We start from the raw sequence: 23,429 nt of genomic DNA on the forward strand, positions 1-23,429 counted from the left end.
TCAACCGAGATTGAAGCAGGAAAAATGACTGCGTTGGAATTACACTGACTTGAATTCAAGGCCACAGCTTCCTAAGAGCTTGATTATCTGCGCGATGACGTTATTGGTTCCCAGCCTGGTTAAGTTTAATAGAGATACATGGTGGTTTTGGCTGAGACTTTATTAACTGTGGTCATTTATCAAAAAAACAAAACAGAGCACAAGGCACCCGTATTGAATACGAACCATCATCTCGTGCCGGAGGCCACTAGAGGACTTTGTCACTTGAATGTGGACAGATGCTCTTTTGGAGCATGAGCCAAATTCTAAAAGGAGGGAATCCCACTTTTTTTAAATGTATTTTTACATGAACTACATACAGACGGGATCTCTGGTTGTAAAAGCTGCTTAGATTGATAAACTACACACTAGCACATACTGGACTTCCTCTAGTTTGTCTGTTTGTGTGACTTTGTGTTAGTGTGTACGTGTGTATTTTCCCTGCCCAGCGTTCCCTGGCAGTAATAATGGAGACATTTGGAGCATGCAAGCTGTTGCCATACTGTTAACAAGATCCTGTTACCCTGGAAGGTGCAGCAGAACGGCTGGTCATGTGGGTGACTAGATAGCTCTTGTGCGCTTGTCAGGCTCTGTGTGTGTGTGTGTGTGTGTGTGTGTGTGTGTGTGTGTGTGTGTGTGTGTGTGTGTGTGTGTGTGTGTGTGTGTGTGTGTGTGTGTGTGTGTGTGTGTAGGTTCTGTTTAGCCTTACGGTAAACTGTCTAAATATGTACCTATCTGTGCCACCCATGCACATTCTGTTGTGGTTAACCTCAGTCTCTCCTCGTGAACACCGTGAGAGAGGAACATAAAGACGAATCTGTCATTTTGGTAACATTGTCAAATAAATTTTTTATGGCTCTTTGCTGTTTTATCTCTCAGAAAATAGAAAAATACAGCTCCGGGTGAAAATAGTCCACGTATTAATTTGTAGGGATAATTTAGTGGATTCGTTTGACTTTTCTCCACATTTCGCTCTTAAATCTGTGATACTAGAAGCCTGTTTTGAGCTTCAGCCAGAAGGCTCTTTTTCACTTGAGTGTTTTTTTGGGACAGGAAACAAAGTGTATGTAAAATGTTTGACAATTATTTCAAACAAAGCAAAACATTTTGAGCTCTGATAGTGGTTAATCCCCACTCCCCTATTCTTTGACTAGTGAGAATGTGTGTGTGTGTGTGTGTGTGTGTGTGTGTGTGTGTGTGTGTGTGTGTCTGTGTGTGTGTGTGTGTGTGTGTGTGTGTGTGTGTGTGTGTGAGGAGTGTCCTAATTACTGTACCCTCTCAAATATGAACAGTCTGGACTGACACACATCCAATAATAATAAAACACATTAACCCGATAATCAAAAGCATCCATGTGAATTGTGTCCATCACACGGTCACATTTAAAATGAAAGTAATTGACATCAAAATGACAGACTCGGGCGGAAGCAAAAAAAAAAAAATGCTAAAAGAGAAAAATACAAAAACAAACTTGTTTTTGTTTACCGCTCTGTCTCTATGGATACTGTAGTAAAACGGCAGCCAATAGGAGCACAGGCACCAGAATGCGGCGACCAATCAGCACTCATTGTCTAGGCAGTGTGCCCCCAGCTGTTATGGTGACCCAGAACTCTCCAGACACACACACACACACACACACACACACACACACGTGAATGCATGATGTAGGCTGGACGGTGACTCACAAATGCAGGGCAGCTTGTCTGCACGCACACATTCCCTCACTAACACACACTCACGCCACCTATTTGTGTCCCTTATGAGGACATTTCATCAACATGCATCCATTCCCGGGACACCTTTAACCACTAACCCACCAACCCCAGGCCCGAAACGCAACCGTAACCAAAAAACTAATCCCAGCCTCCCGATATTAACTTTTTACCCCGCGAGCTTTTGACCCGAATGAGAAGGGACTCCCCGCAGTGCGAACACATTTCTGTGAGCAAAACACAGACACACAATCCTCAGGCGGCGTAGAAGTGGAAGCCATCGTGACAATCCTTCCAATAACTGCCGCTGTTTACGTTCCACCAAATACCTCGAGGCACTTCCTCTCTGCCTCCGTCCGACGACACGTCAACTCGGCTTATTACACATTTCGACCAATCAGATCGCTCGCTGCTGCCTCCTCCGGCTTCCATTGAGGAAAGCGGCTCCAGATCTGACGATTTTAAACATCTTCACTATAACAGGGCTGTTTGAAGGATATTGGCACCTACAATGGCAGCGACTAATGAGACTTCAGAATGGAAGGTGGCAGATGTTTCTAGAATATGTACCTTCAATTGGTTATTTTCTAAATACTAGAAAGAAGCAGACAGTTTGTTTGGGTCATGGCAGACGGTGTTTTCCAACATGTCAAACTCATTTTCACGACTTCAGTCATTTAGAAATGTTGCGTCGGAGCATTTAGCAAATTGTATTAAAATCAGCCAATGGGGTGGTTTTCTTGTGACATCCTGATTTCATGTTATCGGTAATTTGGTTAAATAGGAAAGTTATTGTGCAGGGAAATCCCTGCTGTGATCATGTGACGGAGGCCGAGATGCAGCGCCGGAATGTCGCAACGTAAAATCCCCAAATGAAGTGACGCTGAGTGACAATCAAACCGTACACAAACCAAGCTGTGGTCTGAAGGATCTGTGGAGCTGTGTGTGTGGGCCTGAGGTGTGTGTGTGTGTGTGTGTGTGTGTGTGTGTGTGTGTGTGTGTGTGTGTGTGTGTGTGCGTGTCGGTGTTTATGTAAAGTCCCCTCTAAATGTGCACTAATGTGTTTGTGTGTGTTAACTCAACCTGGAGTGAAGGGGGAATAATTGTGGGTTTCGTTCGGGGTAATAGCCCACTGGTATGAAAGACAGCTTACCGTACGCGCACACCTGCGTGGAGGAAATGGACAAAAATGCATCCTCGCCATACAAACCCATACAAACTGACAGGACTTGTCCCGTCTACCCAAAATCAGTGAACCAGAAGCACCAGCGCCAGATCTACCCGGCAACACACACACACACACGCTTCCTCTAACCTCATACCCCACAGTGAAACACGTGTTTCTTTCACACTCATCCAATTCAAACGGATGGGAAGTGAGGAGAAAAGAATAGGAAATGAGACACGGGGACGATGGAGCCGAGGAAGATGAAAAGATTTATAGGACGAGGGTGGAAAAAAGAACAGCAGGGGAGGAGAGTGAAAGAAAGGAGCGAAGAGAAAAGGCGAGACGCGGGAGACACACGGTTCTAAAGAGGGAGGGGGGGGGATGGACGAGGGGGAGATGGACGAGCGGAGACAAAATTCATAGAAAACAGACAGATGAACGTACAGCAGAAGAGAGTAGAAGGCGTTTTGAATAGTATTAAACTCATTTTAGGTACGTTCCTTGTGGGGTTTTAGTATCATTAAATGGCAGAGAGGAGGGACGAGGTGGAGGGAGAAGGAGGAGGGACAGAAAGAGAAAGGAGGGCACAAGTGTTTTTGCAATGTTCATGAACATGAAGTAATGAGAAGGGAAAAATAGCTGTAGGCAACACAACTGGTCAGGCGTGCACTTTAAACAGACCCACACTCACAGACTCACTCATAGTCTCTCAGGCCGACGTTATCCAGCTACTGGCTCTACACGGGGGGAGGGGGGGCGGGGGGGGAGAGGGGGAGGGACACAAGGGGAACCCGGCGAGATACAGTTCGTTGTATCTGGAATCATTGCAAGGGGGAGACGTTCACACAAAGCAGTAGAAAGTGGGACACGACGACATGGATTCATGGAGACAAACTGGCCTCACACTAAAAATAGATTGCAGGTTTCAGTGGTAAATATATCTTCACATTTACCACATCATTTGTAAGCTATTTTTGGTGTTTTTTAATTTTGTTAATTGCAACCATACTTTCAGGAAACAAAATGATAAATATTGGCATATTTCCTTGCGCAGAGGCGAAGCTCCTGCACGCACGCGTGTGTCTAACAACCATGATCGCTGCCAAAACTCGCCAGTTTGTTGCCTAATCTCATTAGTGCCATTGCCCATAGCCAAATACCCATAAATCAGGGTAATATAATTATAGAAATCCTAAAAAAGGCACTTTTAGTTGCAATTATGAGCATGAAGCAGAAGCCGCGCGGCATAAACGTGAGACGGATGGAAACGGTCTGACGGTTTCGAGCATATCTGACGTAGACTTCTCTTTACAAATTCTTAAAAGTGTACATGGACACGCGCACACGTGTCTAAATGCACTTTGCATGCGAGAATACACACACACACACACACTCTCTCCTAATGTGTTCCTCTTCACTTTACGTTCATTTACTCATACAAGCACGCATGCACAGCAGCAGACAGTCCAACAGACTGGAGGGAAATGGGTTACTGTAAGAAGCTTAGTCAGTGTGCGTGTGTGTGTGTGTGTGTGTGTGTGTGCGTGTGTGTCGGGGTGATGGTTGTACACGGCTGGGTGGACTGGGATAATAGAGAGCACATCCACTCTGTGACTCGATATTAACAGAGAGGCTATTACAGACATTCAGAAAGGAAGAGACGCAGATTACCCCTCAGATCACTGTGTGTGTGTGTGTGTTTGTGTGCGCGCGTGTGTGTCTGTGTGCGCGTATGGTGGCATCTAATGCTTCTGATAACTGTTGGTCAGTTGCTCAGTTCGATTTCCCACTTTTTCTCTTTCTCTGTCCGTAAGATTGTCTGGAAATACTCAAAGAGTAAATCACATCAATCACTATTTACCTCAAAACAGCGATTTGTGTCTTTTTTTAAACTCTAAGATCTCTTGAGGTCGTCCTTGTATCGTCCCAGGTTGCTCGTAGGATGCAGCATCTCGCAGAAGTGCACTTAATATACACCAGCAGATGCATTTTTCTGTCATGGACATCCAGACCTTCCTGGCACTCATCCCTCTGAAGTGTTGCCCTCTCGCTCTCATGCATCTTTTATCTTTTACAGCGGTTGTAATATTCCTTCTGTGTCTGCGTCACAGGCTCGGACTGCTCCCGTAACTTCACCAGTCCCACCGGCCTCATCGAGTCCCCGGGCTTCCCCGACAAGTACCCCCACAACCTGGAGTGCTCCTTCATCGTCATCGTCCCCCCCAGCATGGACGTGACCCTGGCCTTCCTCACCTTTGACCTGGAGAACGACCCCCTGCCGGGCGGGGAGGGGGACTGCAAGTACGACTGGCTGGAAGTGTGGGACGGGCTCCCGGGAGGTGAGACATGGACGGGTTTTAGGCGATGGATTCGCTCGTCGAATCTCGGAGCCGATTTTAAAACGGCGCCTGCACCGCTATTGGCCGAGCCGGAGCCGCAACTATTTCAGTAGCCGTGTGTCGGATGAAAGCGGAGCTTACGGGGCAGGAAGTTGGCACCTGCTGTGGAGAAACAGCACGTTGTTTGAAAGGGGAAAATAAAACAGGAGCTGCCGAGAGGAGGGAGAGATGGGGCGAGGTGAGAGGAGGAACCGTATGTATTTCTGGTGTAGCTCCTAGAAGGCCTGGGAGATTTAGGAAGAACAAATCTAAGGCGCAGAGAGCCTGGATCTAGTTTCAAGAGATGGAAGAAGGTAGAGAGAAGAAGAAGCGCAGTGGAAGGGCAGGAAGAGGTCGGGTGGGCTCGCACGAAGGAGTTGAGATGAAGGCCAGAAGAGCACTGTGAAAAAAAGAGTGTGCGAGTATGAAGATTTGTGGGGAGTTGAAGCTGGAAAGGACCAGGGAGGAAGGTTTGATTTGGAAAACAAATATACTATATATATATATATATATATATATATACATCTTTGTTACTATTCATGACAAAGATGGCAAAGTTGAAAGTCCAAAAAGAAAAATTAAGATGACCAAAAAGGTAAAAAAATTGGAAGAAAAAGAGAAGGTGAAAGTCTGTACGACCTGACGGAGACTACAAGAGGGAAAGCAGGATGAAAGGAAAGGAAGCGAAGTAAAATGAAGTGGGAGGAGGTTGAAAGGGAAGGAAACATTCTGAATGGGATTGAGAGGTGAAGGACCGCTGCCGGAGTGTCCTGAGCAGGAAGAGAGGACGAGTAGAAAAACAAACCAGGACCAAGAGCCCGCCGTGTTTGTTTCCTGCAGGGTTCCAATGTGTGTAACTGCTGACGCTTTATTTGCGTTTTGCTCCCATGTGAGTGGGACTGTGTTGAATGCTTGCACTTATTCCCGTCCAATCGTTGTGTGTCTGTCTGTGTGTTACATGCAGTATTGTATCTCCTGGGTGCAGGAAAGGGACAAATGTTTTTTTTTTTTTTTAGAATTTTAGAAGGTGCTGAAGTTTTATTTATGGGAGGAAGAGAAATTCAACCATTCTTGCCTGAAAAAACAGAAACGTTCAAAATAAATAATATATATATTCAATTTGGTGGCCCGGATATTTATGCAAACATGGGTCATTTTATTTTTAGAAATCATCTCTGTGGATTTGAGATTCTCTTACGCTTTTTTTCTCCCTTTATCCTTTAAACATTATTACCGTTGTTTTCGCAAGAGCCGGATTTCAAATATCCAACGATTGCAAAAGAGAACAAAAAAAGAGAAATCAATGGCACTGATCGATTGTCGGCTATTTTCTTCCCCTTCCTCCCCCGCAAGCCGCCTTGCGTACAGTATGTGTGTGTTTGTGAAGAGGTGGGGGGGGGGGGGGGGGGGGGGGTCAGGGCGTAGCAGTATAAATCAACTCCCACCCATCCACACACACACACACACACACACACACACACACACACACACACCCCGGGGCTCTAAATCACACTCATCTGTTTGTGTCGACATATACAAGTCGTGGTATTAGAGAAGAGGACAGTAGGATTTATACACGCACACACGTACACACATAAGTTGTACACGTTGTAGCACCACATCCAGTCCCGGGATAGAGCTGAAGGGTGGAGGGAGGAGAGGCGCTGACATGAGAGGGTGGAGTTACGAGCAGACGTCGGAGGAGGCCGGACTGATGAACGACAACGGCAGGAAGAAAAAGACAACGCAAGTAGCAAAGGATAGAGGGGGAAAAAAACAATGTGAGGATTAAGGGATGAAGGGATTGTTAAAGGAACGAAACAAATATTAAATCACCTCGACGCGGAGCACGGAGGCCTATAACATACGACGCGATGACAGAATGTTGACCGGCGGATGATCTAATACCTCTCGTTTGATCAACAGTGGGCCCTCTGATTGGTCGGTACTGCGGGACCAGGGTGCCCCCCGAGATCCAATCGTCTACCGGGATTCTCTCCCTGTCCTTCCACACGGACATGGCCGTGGCCAAAGACGGCTTCTCGGCTCGCTACAACATGACGCACAAGGAAGTCAGTGAGAGTAAGTACCGTAGTAGTGCGCTTAATAAATCATTAATAAGTTAATAAAATGCAGGGACTGGTTTAACCCTGTTTTCCTGTTGTCTCCTTGTAGCTTTCCACTGTAGTAATGCCTTCGGCATGGAGTCAGGGAAGATCACAGATGACCAGATCACGGCCTCGTCGAGTTTCTACGATGAACACTGGTTACCACGACAGGCACGACTCAATTACCATGACAACGGATGGACTCCCAACGAAGACAGCAACAAGGAATTTGTGCAGGTACGAGTTTAGCCACCTGGGGCCGTGGTGCAATTCATTCATAGATCTTTTGGGTCCATTGGTAAGGTCTCCTCAGAAATGATATTATTATATATAATGAGGAATGCAAATGAGGAAACTACTACTATATCCCTTAGGTCACAAACTGTAAATGTGAATCGGGTTCACCTCGGCCGGTCTAAAGTGTTCAGGTAGTTTCAGGTAGTTTAAGATGGTTACTGATGAGTACAACAGTTAACGGATCAGAGTGTCGCCAGGGATGGTGAAAAGCAAAAAAGGATTTAATGATACATAGAATTTATGTCAAGGCTACTAGATTAAATATCTACGTTGTGAGCCGTTTTCCTTCCTGAAATACAGGATCGTACACTTGAAAAATTGTTCTCTGGCGAAACTAAAAACAGTTTGCACTCCCATTTTAATCGCTTTTTTTTTTTTTTTTTTTGCGTTGACATGTCACACATAATAACTCCACCGCAGCTATATCCGTGTCAGCGAGTGTGTGGGAGCGAGCGAGTGCAAGCGAGCGAGTGGGCGGGAGATGAAGTGATATCGCGGTTCAGCGGCTAGGTGCCCGGCTAAAGCATTGTTTCCCGTGTTTCGTCACAGTGCCAACTTCCTGCCATCCGTGTGCCAGGTGTGAGTTATGAGGCTGCCCGGGTGAGAGGCTAAAGGGAGGCTGAGGTTTACTCACCCCTCAGACACAAATGCATTCAAACCAGCCTGCGAGGCGCCTGCGATAAACAACAGATTATCTTGTCGGGTGTCACCTTCTTGTAGCCCGCAGGCTTTGTGCTTCACTCATTGTCGGCGGGCTTTTTTGGAACAGGCGCAATCTCACGCCTGATTTCCCTTCCTTAAGGTCATCGCTTTGGACCCTAACCCAACGTCAGATGCGGCCTTTGTCTGTTTCTTATGGGAGGCCAGCTGCTCGACTCCCGACGCACAATCACACCTCAGAAAAAAACTCACAAAGAATTAGGCTTTCTTTTGCACGGCTGACATACAGTATTCCATCCGCTCTAAAGCCCGCGATTGCGCACCCCGAGGTGTGTTCAGCGAGTAAAGGAAGCCAGTGACGGATCCGTGTTTTAGCTTAAAGAAACAGGAAGCAGGTTAGCGCCTCGACTGTGAACACGTAGAAACGAGGACACAATCACAGACGCGTTTGGAGTAGAATCAGCAGTTCTGATTGTCGGAGCTCTACCGAGGCCAAACTCTGGCCCGTCAGACACAGGAAGGGACCCTGGCCAAGGACCAGCGTGAAGGTCCCATCAGTCTCTTCCTTCCTGTTCCACCTCGACGGGCAGCTGACAGCTCCCTCGCTAAATTGGCCGACGTTAAGAGAATCAACGCAAATCCCCTGAAAGATATATTTTTCTTTATCTTTTTAAAGTCCATGTAAGCTCCTGGACCCCTAGATTGCAAATTATTGTTGTGTGCCGTGTGCGATCTCTGCGTGGAATAACTTTGAGGAGAAGTCTCCGCTCGTCCCCGTGCCGTCTCCCCTCCGGTCACCGGCGATGTGGTCGGGTTGCCGCGTTCCTCAGAGGCTCTCAGCTGTTCCCCTGCGTTAACACTTTGCAAAGACCGAGACCCGTCCACGCCTGTGTGTGTGTGTGTGTGCGTGCAAGTGTGCGTGTTTGTCCATAGGTATGTGATGCATATGTGCGTGTGCAACCTCCTGTCTTGACAAGCAGCTGTCATGAATGCCAACATGCCTCTCCTTCTGCATCCAGCACCCTGTGGTCTCTTTCAACCGAGTGTGCGCTCGCGGTCTTCATGCGTGTCTGCGCGAGTGTGTTTGATTTTGTGTTGCCCACGCAGCTAAGGCATGTGTGTGTTGCTATGTTGGCTCAAGAGCCACGTGTGTCATTTGGATCTCTCTCGGCGCACACCGATGGGGCATTCTGGGATTCTATTCTATTGCATTCTAGTCTGTTCTGTTACATTCTATTCTATTCTATCGTATTCTATTCTAGTCTGTTCTTTTTTATTCTATTCTCTTCTATTCTATCCTAGTCTAGTCTGTCCTTTTATGTTCTATTCTAGTGTGTTCTATTCTATCCTATCCTGATGATGTTCCATTCGGTTCTCTGCTATTGTTATCTCTTCTATTCTATTCTACTCTATGCTGGGTTGGTCCAGCGAGGTGTGGTGCAGATTGATGATGTGAGCTCTGGTGGCTCTGTTTTTTCCAACAACTCTGTGATTGATGAGAGGCCTTCCCGAGGAAGGCTCACTTAGCATCTCTCTCCCTCTCTCTCTCTCTCTATCCCTCTCTCTCTCTCTCCCTCTCTCTCCCTCTCTCTCCCTTTTTCATTCATTCTTCACTTCCTTCTATTCCCTTGATCTCTCTCTCTCTCTCTCTCCTATTTCCCTTACTCCGCACCCCTCTTCTTCACCCTCTCCTTGGTCGCGGACTATCGATTAGTTGTCTTGGTGGATCCCTGACTGGTCCTAAGCGGGGAGGCATGTGTGTGTGTGTGTGTGTGTGTGTGTGTGTGTTGGAAGTAATCTAAAACACCTGTCTCTCTGACAGATAACAAACGCAGCATTTTACCTCCCCCGGTGTTTTGTACAACTGTATCCCCCAGTGGGATGCACACACACACACACACACATATAACACAACAAGTTCTGATTAATCTACAGGTTTCAACAGCGCCATTGGAGGGGAATGAATGTTACAACCTACAGTAGAGCCTTTCTCATTTTCTCTTCTTTATTTTGCATGCAGCGTCTCTTTGTCTCTCTTCGACAGAACGTAACGTATGAAAACGGAGAGTTTAAACGGTCGTAGTCGGACCGAGGTTACAAATAGATTGTGCTTTGTATTAGAACAGTAATAAGCCTGCGTTCAGCGCACAATGATGTTTATGTACGATGCAACACTGCCAGCAGCATGCCAGACACCGGGCGGAGCATCCGGAATCAGGCTGCGGCGGTGATTAGGGCTATTGTATGGAGGGAAATTAAAATGAGCCCCAGGTCGTTACTATCGATCTGCCCGGAGAGAGGCGACGTAGAGCGGTGAGGTGGAGAGATGGATGCTGATAAGTTCAGGTGTATATTTGTGTCTTTCTTTAACCCATTTAACGTTGTAAGAGCTGCAGGGCCGTTTTGTCGCACGTATGACTCGGATAAGAATCATTTGGATCAGGGAAGAACGGAGAATATGGTTCAGTTCTCAGCCGGTTTGCATCCTGGAAAATTTTGTTTCATCATTTGTTGAAACTCCCTCTGTCCTTCCTGCCAACAGGTGGACCTCCACACTCTGAAGGTACTCACCGGCATCGCCACCCAGGGCGCCGTTTCGAAGGAAACTCAAAAGACTTACCACGTCACCACCTTCAAGCTGGAGGTCAGCACCAACGGAGAGGACTGGATGGTCTACAGACACGGCAAGAATCACAAGGTGGGCACCAAAAAGCCTCGACGTGCACGTGCACGAACACACATTCCTGAGGTAAAGCATGTGCGGCACCACTCGACCACAACCCGGCGTCTGCGATTACCTCCACTGCTGCTCAGTGGGCTCCATTTAAGGGTTTACGATCGAGGCAGAATCAGCTCCCGAGGTGAAGCCTACGTGGTAGAGCGCCGCCGTAGGTGCAGCAGGCTGCTTTCCACATCCCATCTGGTTGCCGTTACTCGCCGGTCAGAGTTCTGCCGAATGTCGACCCGGTTGGACAGGTTTCCAGGCTTTTTTTTTTCCCACCTCCCCCAGTGGTGTTAAAGCACGATGAATCATCAGTGGGGGGGGGGGGGCACGGTAGAAAACGAAGCCGACGGTATCGAGGGTCTTGGAAATGGTTGCAACTGCAATTAAAGTAGAGGAGCGTTCCAGCGGTTGTGGCTGTTTTTTCCATCACGGCCGCGCTCCCACCGCTATAGCGGTCACACATGTTTGTCCTGCAGGCGAACAGCACGTCTAGCTGTGTGCTATGAACCCACTAATACATGCACGCACACTCGCAGACGCACACAGGCAGCGCAGTGCAAATGCCTCTCATGCTACAGAAGGAAAAAGGAGATTCAGAGCAACCATCTGGGGTTCCTCTGTGGACTGCAGATTCCATGAGACCTATGGATGTAGTTCCCCCCCCCCCGGAGAAATGATGGATGCGACACACGGAGTGGTGGAGAAAGACAGTCTGGGTAAAAATAAAAACATTTATTGTGGAGAGAAAAGATGAGGACGAGGAGGTTTTTTTAATTGGGTTAAACGGTGCACAATGAACCAATGTCATCAATCAGCTCACCATCAACGGTCACTTGTATAGACAGTGAAATAGCGTCATACTACTTGCAATAAAAATCAAACACTATAATTACCACTGATCATATAATCCCTTTCGCTGCCCCCGTAACTCTGGAAAGCTGCGTTCAGGGTTGAATTAATATGGGAAGGACAGTGTGTGCGTTTGTAGAAGACCCCTCCCTTGTCACAGTAACAGACACACGGACAGACGCACATATTCACATCCTCAAACCAACGGCCTATCGAGTTGAAGGTGCTGTGTAAAGGTAGAGCAGAGAGTGATGGTCCTCTATGATGGCGTGAGCGTCCCGGGGGCTACGTTGTAGCTGACACACCAATCGGCAACTCCGATCCTTCTCAACCGTCTGCCTTTTATGTTAGAAAGACATATAAATAAGTCTGCAGCCAGTGGCCAAGAAGAGTGTTTTATGGTTGTGTAAAATGCATCCACAGCGTGATCCAGGGAAAGAGGTTTTTATGATTGGACACAGATCCTAGATCAGTTCATTCAGGGATCAGCTCCAAGCAACGGGAACTACTTAAATGTATTACTTCTTTCCGGAGTACAGCAGCTTTTCTACCGACGCGAGGGGGGGGGGGGGACATGTGCGAGTGCCTCGACTCCTCTCTCCTTAACTCGCTGAACCTCCATTCATCTCTCACCTGACATCTTCACTCGCTCACCTCTTCACTAGTTCCCCTTTGTCACTCTGTCATCCATCAAATCCTCCCTCCGTGTCCGCGGTTCACATCTCCATCCACCGTAATCCTCCACCCTTGCGCTCTTTTCGATTCCCTCTTTTTGCCTCTCTCTTTCTCTCTCTCGGCACTGCGTCAGTCTTTGCCCCCCCATATGTTTCTGAGAAAGTCATCATGAGGCGGACAGGCAGGTTCATGCTGCTCAAACACATGGGGTTTTGTGCTTTACTTCAGCTCTGGTTTGGTGTGTGTTAATCTGGAAGAATTATTACAGTCGTCTTTTATGTGCAGCAGTCCTGAAAAGGGGGCAGAGATGAATGGCAGCCACATGGATATTAGGAAAAGAAACCTTTGTGCAGAGTTTACACTCTCACACACTGGTGCACCACACGACAGCGAGAAGACGCACATCTCGTTAGCGTTTGTCTCAGATGAGTAAATCTTCGATAAAACCACCGCTGTTCACGCAGAGACACGCTGACTCGTTCCAAACATCTGGGAGTCACGTGTCGCGCCACGGCCGATGATTTGTGTGATCTGCAATGTATTTGATAACCTTATTACAGGCTTGTTATGAGCCAGATGGGACATGTGGAATATATGTGAAAGTAAAGGCGGGGGGGGGGGTTTGGAGGGAGGAGGATGCACACGTGCAGCTTTTCTTCCCATTTTACTGCCATTGTACTCACCATTGACAGGTACTGACTCAAAACTGTGCTTGAGAGAAAAAGGGGAAAGAAGTATGAGACACGAGGGGAATGTCAGGCAAATGTGATTACGTCAGAATCATGATTGCAGAACCAGTAGGCCGTGCTGTCTCTCTGGGATTCGCTGCGATTCTTAACCAATATCTATTTGTTTTCTTTGTCTTTTCATCCATAAATGTCTTTTCATTCCTCTGTTCCTGCTTTTAATTGGAAGCTGCCACTTCATATCCCCTCCCGGGGATCAGGTCATGTCAGATCATTTCTTACCGCTCATGGGAAATATCACGAGTGCGCCAACAGGGGAGTCTTATACAGATACGGGAATAATAAAAGATGATTAGTATAACTTTAACCATCCAGCCGTGGGCCGGCTGGGACCTGAGGTCTCGGGAGCAGACGTGATGTTGTCTTAGTTTGACCCTTTGTCTCGAGAAGCTGCAGACCTTCTGCTGGCAGAGGTACATTTAAGCACGACGTGGTACAAATGTCATTATGTAGCCCTGCGGAATTGCTGCAGGCAGAGCTGTCTGTGGCCATTACCACACTGGACCTCTGCCAAGACCAAAACCTCTTATTCCCACCTTAATCTGTGGGAGAGAGGAGGGATGGAGGGAGAGGGACAAAGGTGGGAAACGTGGGTGGAATCCGAGGGTGGGAGAGGCATCAGGCGTCATGAGAGGGCCGTGTAGGAAAGTTGTTAAGAACGAGAAAAAATAAGTACAGAACCGATAGAGAAACTGAGCCGTGCCGAGGGAGGATGAAAGGTGGGAACCGATGGGAGAAAAGCGAGGTTCGTACGAGTAAAAGTGAAAGGAGGAAAGAAGTGGGGGGGTTGGGGGGGGTGAGAAGCGTTCACTGGGGAACCACGGAGCAAAGAGGGATGAACGGAGGAGAGGAGGAATAATGAAAATTACAGACAAGGGTGTTGACCACAAATCCCTCTGGATAGATCAGAGGTGCCAGCAACACAGCCTGTGAGGATGTCAGGGGAGGGGAAATGAAATAAAACGAGTGGGAGGAGGAGGAGGGGGGGGGGGGTAGAGGTCAAAGGGGAGAGCGAGGAAAGAGTTTGTGACAAATTAAGAAAGTAAAGCTGGGAGGAAAAAGAGAGGAACGGGACCAGGGGGGATTTTATAATGGTGCCATGAGTCGTTTGGTTTGTAACCTGTAACTGTCACACACACGCACACACACACACACACACACACACTTACCAGGATTTAGCTGTCAAACCCAGGTTACCTCCCCGAAGTCTGTGTGTGCATTTGTCCTTGTGTGATGAAATGAGAGGAGATGGGGGGAGGTTTACTATTTTATAACTCCAGCCACACACATACGCACGTAGCACGGACATTTAAATAATTCACCGTGCGCTGAATGACTGACTGCGGTCCTGTGGGCTCACGACAAACACACACACACACACACACACACACACACACACACACACACCTGTTCTCTTCTTTCCCATGAGGTGAACATACCTCCTCATGCTCTTTTTCCATCCAATGGTTATACGTTTGGCTCGTCACCCTTTTGAGACCAGAAACGGCCACACAATGTGCGTCTTTGTGCCCTGCACACTATTGTTATTCAGCGGAGCGTGTGTGCGCGTGTAGGTGAAGAAGAAAACCATATTCAAACCATGTCCCCCACCTTTGACTTTCACTGAGAGATAAAAGTGTGTTAAATCGGAAAGATTCTCTCGCCTTGGATCGTTTTTTTAAGTGTTTGTTTGAAGTGTTTGTTTGAAGTATTTCTGCTTGTTGCATTGGCCTGTACTTGTGTGTCTGTATGTCTCTGTGTGAGTATATATATATATATATATAGTGAGAGAGAGGGGGAGAGGAAAAGAGAGGTGTAAAGTTAAGCGTCTGCCCCCCTCCTGCCCTCCCACGGTTGCTGGTGTCAGCTTGCCTTGTCTCACAATCTCGGGCCCCAAAAACGCACACACCAACACACACAAAAATAACCCGAGCCCGGCCGCAGGTGCACAGTTCCTTAGAATGATTGTCGCGGCCCTTTTGGAAACACACAAGGTTGCCGAATCCCGGACGGCGTGTTTTTTTCCGCTAAAAGGAGGATTGCCTCCGCGCGGTTCTCAACATGGCGTCCAGAAGCTAACAATCACAGCAGCGCACACAACACACCTGGCGCAGCTTCCGCTGTCAACCTGGGAGGGAGCCAGCGGGCGGCCGCTAAGCTCACCCGCCGACAGCGGCTCTCAGTTGTTATCGGTTGTAGCCGGCGTATTAGCCGGCTGGGGGGGGGGGGGGCACCGGGGCGCGGTGAGTTGACGGCGCACCGAAATGCCGTCAACTCACCGTGAAAGGAGCTGAAGCACAGTAGCCGCTCTGTTTGCTGGTGAAAGAGAAATGTACTCCAGATGTGTCCATAAACAGCGTACACACACAACAGCTGGTAAAGGACACACAGAGGCCGCACGAAGACCTTTTGGGTGTACACACACACACACACATCGTGCTAAGGAAAAGTTTCGGTGCGCACCGAGGGAAATTAGAACGCGCCCGCCAGCCCCCGACTCCTCAGAGTGAGACTTCATAATTACACGTTTACGCGCCGACGCGCTCACGCACACGCGCACACGCACCGCGCTGTAATTACACACCACCGCCACGATTCCATTAAGTCTTTCGGGGGCCTTCGGGCGTTTTTCCATCATTTAACTGGTCACAGCCATTGCCGGGGCGTTAGTTCACTGCATCTGCCTTTGTGTCGTACACACAGCGGGTCGCGGGTTCAATCCCCAGCCGGCCCGGCTACCGTTCCTTTCATCCACATTGTGTCGGCCCTGACAGGCCGGGCTGTTTAATGGACCGGGACCAGTGGATTGACACACACACACACACACTCCAAAAACAAAGCGAACATCTATAAATGACTTCCCAAGTAATTGCGAGGCCTTTGGCTCTGTGTGTAATAAACACACTGGGTTGTGTTTTCACCACTGATGTAACATAATGGAAACAGTGTTAAGGACACAGAGGGGGGAAAAACGCCTTTGAGGTTCATGAGGGAAACAACAGGATATGTATTTTTTTTTCTTAGATTTGCTGTAGGACAGCATCATGGCAGAGAGAGAGAGAGAGAGAGAGGCCTGTGTGACTTAGATGTGAAGTGTTGCTGTCAAGAGACGGGTTTTGCTGCTTCCATTTGGTTTTCTTTTTAACTGTGTTTGTGTGTGTTTTCAGAGGAAATGACTGGAGCTCAGAGGGCCCTTTTTAAGAACGTGTGTGTTCTGTAACATGTCTGTGTGTGTGCGTTGAGGGGCGACAGCATCTTTGCTCTCTGTGCGTTAGTGTAGATGATGTTTTCCTGGTTGTGTGTGTGTGTGTGTACACGCGTTTGTGTGTTTATGTGTGGTTAAGTCAAAGGGCTGTGAGAAGAGGATGCTCTCCCACATACTTGATTTATAACGCAGTGCATCCCCTCAGACTGTACGTCTGTGTGCGAGTGTGCTAGAAAACATTTACCCCCATTTATTCCTCTGTGGACAGAAGCAATAAATTCACCGTGTGTGTTTGTTTATGTCGCATATGTGTGCTTGTGCGTGTGTGTGCGTGTGTGTGTGTGTGTGCGTGTGTGTGCGTGTGTGTGTGTGTGTGTGTGTGTGTGTGTGTGTGTGTGTGTGTGTGCGTGTGTGCACTGTTGGAGTCCTACTGTGGAAACTGTCGACCATAAAAATACTTTGGGGCCGTCCCATTGTTACATTTCTGTCCATGCACGGGTTTCCCCGTCAGCTGTTTAATATTTTTCTTTCTCCGCGCAGGTTTTCCACGCCAACACCGACGCCACGGAGGTGGTTCTCAACCGGATCCCGCAGCCCGTCCTCGCCCGCTTCGTGAGGGTCCGCCCTCAGACCTGGAAGAACGGCATCGCGCTGCGGTTCGAGCTCTACGGCTGTCAGATCACCGGTGAGAAGCGGGTGACGCGTAGCTTTTTTACGCCGGGTCACAAGGCGGGTCAAGTTCGAAAAAAGAACGAGCGGGCAAACGCAAAATTATCTTTTTTTTTTTTTTCCTACTTCTCGTTTGTACAAGCAAATGATAAACAATTTCCGACCGTGTTAATCAATCCAATGCCTCTGTTCCTCTCTGTATTTCACATGCACGCCACACGCCCACTCACGCTGTTACACATACATATCCTCCCTCTCACTTTCCCACTCGCACACAAAAAGAAACACACTGAGTCCTAATAGAATAATACCAGTGTGATGTGTGGGTGATAACATCAGAGACGGGCTCTCAGCTTTCATCTGCAGCCCCGGCAAACAAACACGATTTCAACCAGCATAATCAGCTCAATCCTATAAATAGATAAAACCTAATTAGACTGTTTGTGTGCGTGCTTGTGTGTCACAGAAATGGTAAAAGAGAGTGTTTCAATCCATTTGTGTGTGTGTGTGTGTGCGTGTGTGTGTGTGTGTGTGTGTGTGTGTGTGTGTGTTTTTTAGCTCCACTGTATCATTATTGGGTTAGAGCCTCTCTGCTGCCATGGCAGTGGTCATTGAGAGGGACAGAAATGCTCTTATCTAGGGGGGCTATTTCAGCACCAAAATAAATCACAATCACACCAAAACAATATGACGCTGCTCGTGTGTGTGTGTGTGTGTGTGTGTGTGTGTGTGCATGATCGAGAGAGAGAGAGAGAGAGAGAGAGACGAGGATGTGGCATAAATCAGCAATCTTTGCCTGGTTCCTTATCAACCACTCTTTACCTTTTTTTAACACCTTAAATTGCACCATATATCAGCATAACTTTCTCACCTCGCCCACCTACGCGTCTTTCGGGCGTTCCTGTTTCCCTGCGTGATTCCGACGTGCACGCTGCCGGGAGGATGTGGCAATGCCCCCGCGCCGGCCCATAAAGGCAACATAAAGCATTCAGTCAGTGACACGTCATTAACTTAAATCACACTTTTATGTCTCTCTACTTCTTCCTCGCTTTCTACCGATCCCTCTTCAATGTCCTTTGTTTTCTCCTCCCTCTCATTTCTCCTCCGTCCTTCTATTGCCTCCTGCTGACAGCTTCCATTCCCACCTTTCTCTCCCTCTCCCTCGTTCTCTCCCTTGAACCCCCCCCCCCTGTCCCTTCCTCGTTCGGCTTTGTTCCTCCATCCTTCCGTCTCCCCTTCCTTAAATCTCGCTTCATTTGAGCCCTGCAGCACCTATCAATCATTTATTTTTAGCACCTTTATTATTTTTCTCCGCAGGCTTATGCATCGTACGTGTTCGTGAAAGCTATACGTATGCCTCTGTGTGTGTAGGTGTGTGTGTATCGGTGAGGTAGAGCACTCACTGGTGTACTTTACTGCTTTTGTAGAGACCCTCAGCGTGTGTGTGTGTGTGTGTGGGCTAAACATCAGAGCGCTCGTCTATTCAACTTCTATGCGCTGGTGCATGCATCACTGTGTGTGTGTGTGTGTGTACATATGTGTGTGTGCGAGAGCTTCGAGAGCTCTCATGCCCGTGTGTGATATCCAACTATTTCTGCTCCTGTGATCTCCAGAGATGATACTCTCATCGACTCCCGCTGCAAAAAACAAAAACCTGCTCGAGTGCCACTGCTTAAAATAGAGTAAAATAAAAGCACAGAGCTGCAATAGATGCGGTAATAAAATGTTCTTCCGTTGAGCTCGGCTGTTCTTGCTGATTCATTATCTAGCGTACCGCGGTGCGTTTGCAGACATCACGGCGTTAGACACTCGGCGTGGGCCTGCAGTCACCGCCGATCACGTCGCCCGCTGCTGTCAATCCGCTCCCTCTGTCTTCATCCCGCCGCGCGCTCTCTCTCTCTCTCTCTCTCTCTCTCTCTCTCTCTCTCTCTCTCTCTCTCTCTCGCTCTTTGCCGTCTTTCTATTTGACCCTTTGGATCTCCTCCTTGTCCTCTGACTGCCCTTCCTCACCTTGTATCCTTGCCTCCTCTTGCTTCCTTCATGTCGTACCTTTCTGTTTGATAAAAGGGCGACCGCACCGGAGCCACCGTCTTACAGTTGTGTTCCCTTTGTTGTTTTTTCTCATTATTCATGACAATAAGACATCGGGATGCTGGTTAGACTGAAACACATACGCAGTGTCCCTTTGATCTACAGCACACTCTCATTTGCTTCTTCCGTTTGGGACTCATGTGGCTCAATTCCCCATGTAGATTCCCCTCTGGAAGCTCGGTTAAAGTTCTGCATCAACTTTGCATCAGCGGGAAGAAAACAAATGTTGCAATGGGTCGATAGAAAGTAGCGTTTTATCAGCTCACGTTTTGCTCCAAGACGAGATCAAACGCTTGTATTAAATCATTGCTTGAATTCCACATGCTTAGTAATGAAGCAACCTTCTGTAGCTGCAAGGCAATCCAATAGACTCTAAGGGATGATAATAATACCACGCACGCCCGTTAACAGTTCTTCGATTTCTACTTTCGATGGCATTCTCTCTAATTTCATTCCACCTTTTCATATCCCAAACCTGAGCTTTAGCATTCATCACAGTGAACATTTGGTTAACATCTTGTTTCACTATAGTTTGGTGATGCTTTTACAAGTAGATAAAGCTCCAACATCGACCCTTTCATACATTTTGAACATTTTCCAACTCTGCTTTGCTCTGCATTAATATGCAATGCATATCCCCTTGAAGCTAATACATATATACATCTTTCTGTGTGCCGCTTAGATGCACCCTGCTCGGAGCTGCAAGGCATGCTGTCTGGGCTGCTTCCAGACTCCCAGATCTCCGCCTCGTCCATGAGAGACATCCACGGCTCCATGGGGGCCGCCAGGCTGGTGGCCAGTCGGTCCGGCTGGTTTCCCAACCCGACACAACCCATCGCCGGGGAGGAGTGGCTTCAGGTAGGTCGCCTTGTCCTCGTGGATGACTTCTACGGACCAGTTGGGCTCGTTTTGCATCACCAACCGGAGTGTAGTTTGAGAAAATGGGCTCCAATGGGGATCTCTAGCAAATGTTGCTAGATGTGCATTTCGGTCAGCTTCTAATTGACCCTTTTCCACTGCAACAGTAAAATGTAATGCAAGAAGATCCCAATGCGTATCGTCCGACTGCAGAACACAAAGTGATTTGCACAGCGGACACCAACATGAGCCACCGACTACACTCGTATATAAACAACCCACTCATTGAGTTGACAACAGCAACCTGAAAAAAAAGCCTTTCTTCTTTAGCATGGCGACGTGCTCTGAGGGAAGCGGTGGTCTCCTCCGCTGCAGAAAGGCAGCTGACAGTAGTGGCCGTGTTTGTGTTGCAGACGGACCTCGGCGTGCCCAAGATGGTGCGGGGCATCATTACCCAGGGTGCACGAGGGCTGGAGGGCAGCACCAGCGCCGAGAACAAAGCGTTCGTCAGGAAGTACAAGCTGGCGCACAGTTTGACCGGCAAGGACTGGACTCACATCACTGACGGCAAGACGGGGTTGGCCAAGGTAAAGGAGGCAGACGTCCCCTCTCTCGCTGTCCCTCGCTCGTAGTTCATTTATAGCTGTCTTTCAACTCAATCCCTTTTCGCTCTTCATCTGCCTCCCGCTCCCTCCCTCTCTGCTTTGTCGTTTCCGAGAAGAGAAAGCCGTTTAATACGGCCTCGGCTCCGACGATAATTCAATTTAATCACCTGAGTCCTCATTCTCCCGTCTTTCTGTCTTTGCCTGCTCTACAAGTCTACAATCTCTCTCTGCTTTTCTCTGTGTCTCATCCTCCCCGTTCATTCATCCTCCATTTGACTCTCACGGGTGTTAATTAAAAATGTCTTCCGTGCATCAACACTCGGGGCACTTTAAGCTCTCTTCTCCTTCCGAGCCGCCGTCTTAAAGCGTTAATAGTACTTCTTAGTGCCGAGCTTTTCTCCTGATGCTAAAAATCTGTTCTCTCTCATCTGCCTGTCTTTTTAAATGAGCATCCTGGGATATTCATCATACTTTTTTCTTCCCCCTATAGAATTCGGGAAGAAAGATATATGCAATTCAATTAATGAAATCAATATTACAACGTTCACAGCGCACATTTTGAAAGGATTTGTGCCGTCTAGACAGTTTTTCAGCTTGTAATAAATCGTGTGCTTTTGCCACAGGCTGCATACTTGAAAATCAAAGAAAACACAGTCTCTATTGTTATTTTTTATGACACATGTCACACTGTACATGGAAACAGTGGTGATTAGCAGTGTTATTTGACTTTGGACAGACAGCCTCACAATTGTGCAGTCGTGTTTTTGGAGACGCGTGGAGCTGTGAAATGACAGCTCTGACTACCTCCGCAGCGGATACGTCGTTCTCCATCGTTTCAGATTGCTCGCGCTCGATGCCTGTTCTCTGCCACAGAGCGACGTCCCGGCGCGCCCGCAGACGCCACATATGTCAAGCAGGCATGAAGTCAAGCGGATCAACGTGTTGAATCTCAGGCACGGCTCAGAGAGCGTCGGCTTTTTCAACAAGCATTAATACTCGTGTCGCATTTTATTTTAAATCCTGAACTACGGTAGAATAAAAGCTGCTGGGATCGTTGGAGCTCGCTAGAGAGCGTTGCTGGATTTTACCGTTGAGTAAACCTGAACTTCGCAGTCGCAGGAATTGAAAGGAAAACATTCTTATTTCCCTGTAAAATGAAACAAGTGAAAACCACGTGACGTCCCCCCCCCTCGTGTGCCTTCGCCTCCCTCGCAGATCTTCGAGGGAAACGGGAACTACGACACTCCTGAGGTGCGGCGCTTCGACGAGATCGTGGCTCAGTACATCCGGGTGTTTCCGGAGAGGTGGTCCCCTGCTGGGATCGGCATGAGGATGGAGGTCCTCGGCTGCGACTTGCCCGGTAAGAACGTGCTGGATGTCTGTGAGGAATGTGCATGTAGATGAATACTTAAGCACGCTGACTCACACTGTTACCGGTACCTTCCTTCACACTCAGATCGGAAAACATTAAGTTAATTTGAATAAACTTCTGTTGCTGCGTTAGATATTAGTTTTAAAAAGAGGTCCAGATTAAAACAAAATAAGCCCTGATGCCCTCAAAAACCTCTAACACCTCATGTTAGATTGTCGATGTGTAAATCTGCCATTGTTGTGCGTCTTTTGTCCATCTCTGTGCGTGAAGTACGGTGTTTGTTAACTCGTGTGTGTCACATTCTGCATAGCGGCTGATGTTAATCATCTTGCTCTGCAGGAGTTAATGCAGCATGTCTGGACAGGGATTAACATGTCTAGGTCATGGGACTCACACAGGCCAGCTGTGTGGTGCCATATTGTGTTCTCAGCCTGTTGTGTCAATAACACGTAGCTATGTAGTGGAGGATTAGCTGCCGTCCTGCGCAGTTATATTCACTATCAATCCACAATCTACCCCGGAATGTGCTAGAAATGATGCTTTAGTGTAAAGAGGAACAAATGCAGACCACTAGAAGATGTTATTTATTACAATATGTTTCCGTTCTATGGAACTTGTCGCTGGGCAAATTACCCTCAGCAATGATAAGGCCACATAAATATCTCTTCACATTTACCACTTTTTAATGTGCCGCTTAAATTTGGCACTAATTGATTTCCTAATATGTTGTGTTGGTTAAAACCCCCAAATGGAGCCTATTTGAAGGCTTTCTCAGCCAGACTTCTATTCTCACTGGCAAATGGCGCGTTCAAATAGTGGTCCTCTCCTCTCTGATCTCCATCCTCTCCTTCTGCTTCATGTGCCACTGAGTCTTACTGCTTTAGTCATTTCAGACATCTGAGAGGTGCAGACAACAACAGGAAATGACATGCACCTGTTCCCAGGGGAACTGAAGTGGGCTGTTAGCTGCAACTGATGGGCTGCTGCTAGAATTCTGTATTTTCTGTTTGTGTGTGTCTTGTGTGTGTGTGTGTGTGTGTGTGTGTGTGTGTGTGTGTGTGTGTGTGTGTGTGTGTGTGTTGAAAGCAGGGCGACAGAGAGCCTGATGGGAACAATATATCCTAGATGTGTCAGGGCCAGCCAAGAGGTGTGCGGTGAGGAAGAGGAGGAGGAGGAGGAGGAGGAAGAAGTTGAACACACGTTACCAATAGAAATAGAAATAAAATTCAGGTATAATACAGATAAAAACATGAAAAGTGAATTAAAACAAGG

At 47.8% G+C, this 23,429-nt stretch overlaps 1 protein-coding gene across 3 annotated transcripts in view; it reads left to right on the forward strand.

The window, feature by feature from the left end:
- LOC120833734 (neuropilin-2) overlaps positions 1 to 23,429 on the forward strand; it is a 70,632-nt gene that overhangs the window by 20,814 nt on the left and 26,389 nt on the right. For all 3 annotated transcript variants that reach the window (XM_040201139.2, XM_040201141.2, XM_040201140.2), the window contains exons 4-11: positions 5,031 to 5,258; positions 7,224 to 7,379; positions 7,473 to 7,642; positions 10,905 to 11,060; positions 17,103 to 17,247; positions 20,005 to 20,180; positions 20,594 to 20,767; positions 22,001 to 22,145. In XM_040201139.2, coding sequence (XP_040057073.1) covers positions 5,031 to 5,258; positions 7,224 to 7,379; positions 7,473 to 7,642; positions 10,905 to 11,060; positions 17,103 to 17,247; positions 20,005 to 20,180; positions 20,594 to 20,767; positions 22,001 to 22,145 — 1,350 coding nt within the window. The remainder of the gene's footprint in view (positions 1 to 5,030; positions 5,259 to 7,223; positions 7,380 to 7,472; positions 7,643 to 10,904; positions 11,061 to 17,102; positions 17,248 to 20,004; positions 20,181 to 20,593; positions 20,768 to 22,000; positions 22,146 to 23,429) is intronic.

The sequence above is a fragment of the Gasterosteus aculeatus genome, chromosome 16, assembly GCF_964276395.1.
Source record: "Gasterosteus aculeatus chromosome 16, fGasAcu3.hap1.1, whole genome shotgun sequence".
In the NCBI taxonomy this organism is placed as follows: Eukaryota; Metazoa; Chordata; class Actinopteri; order Perciformes; family Gasterosteidae; genus Gasterosteus; species Gasterosteus aculeatus.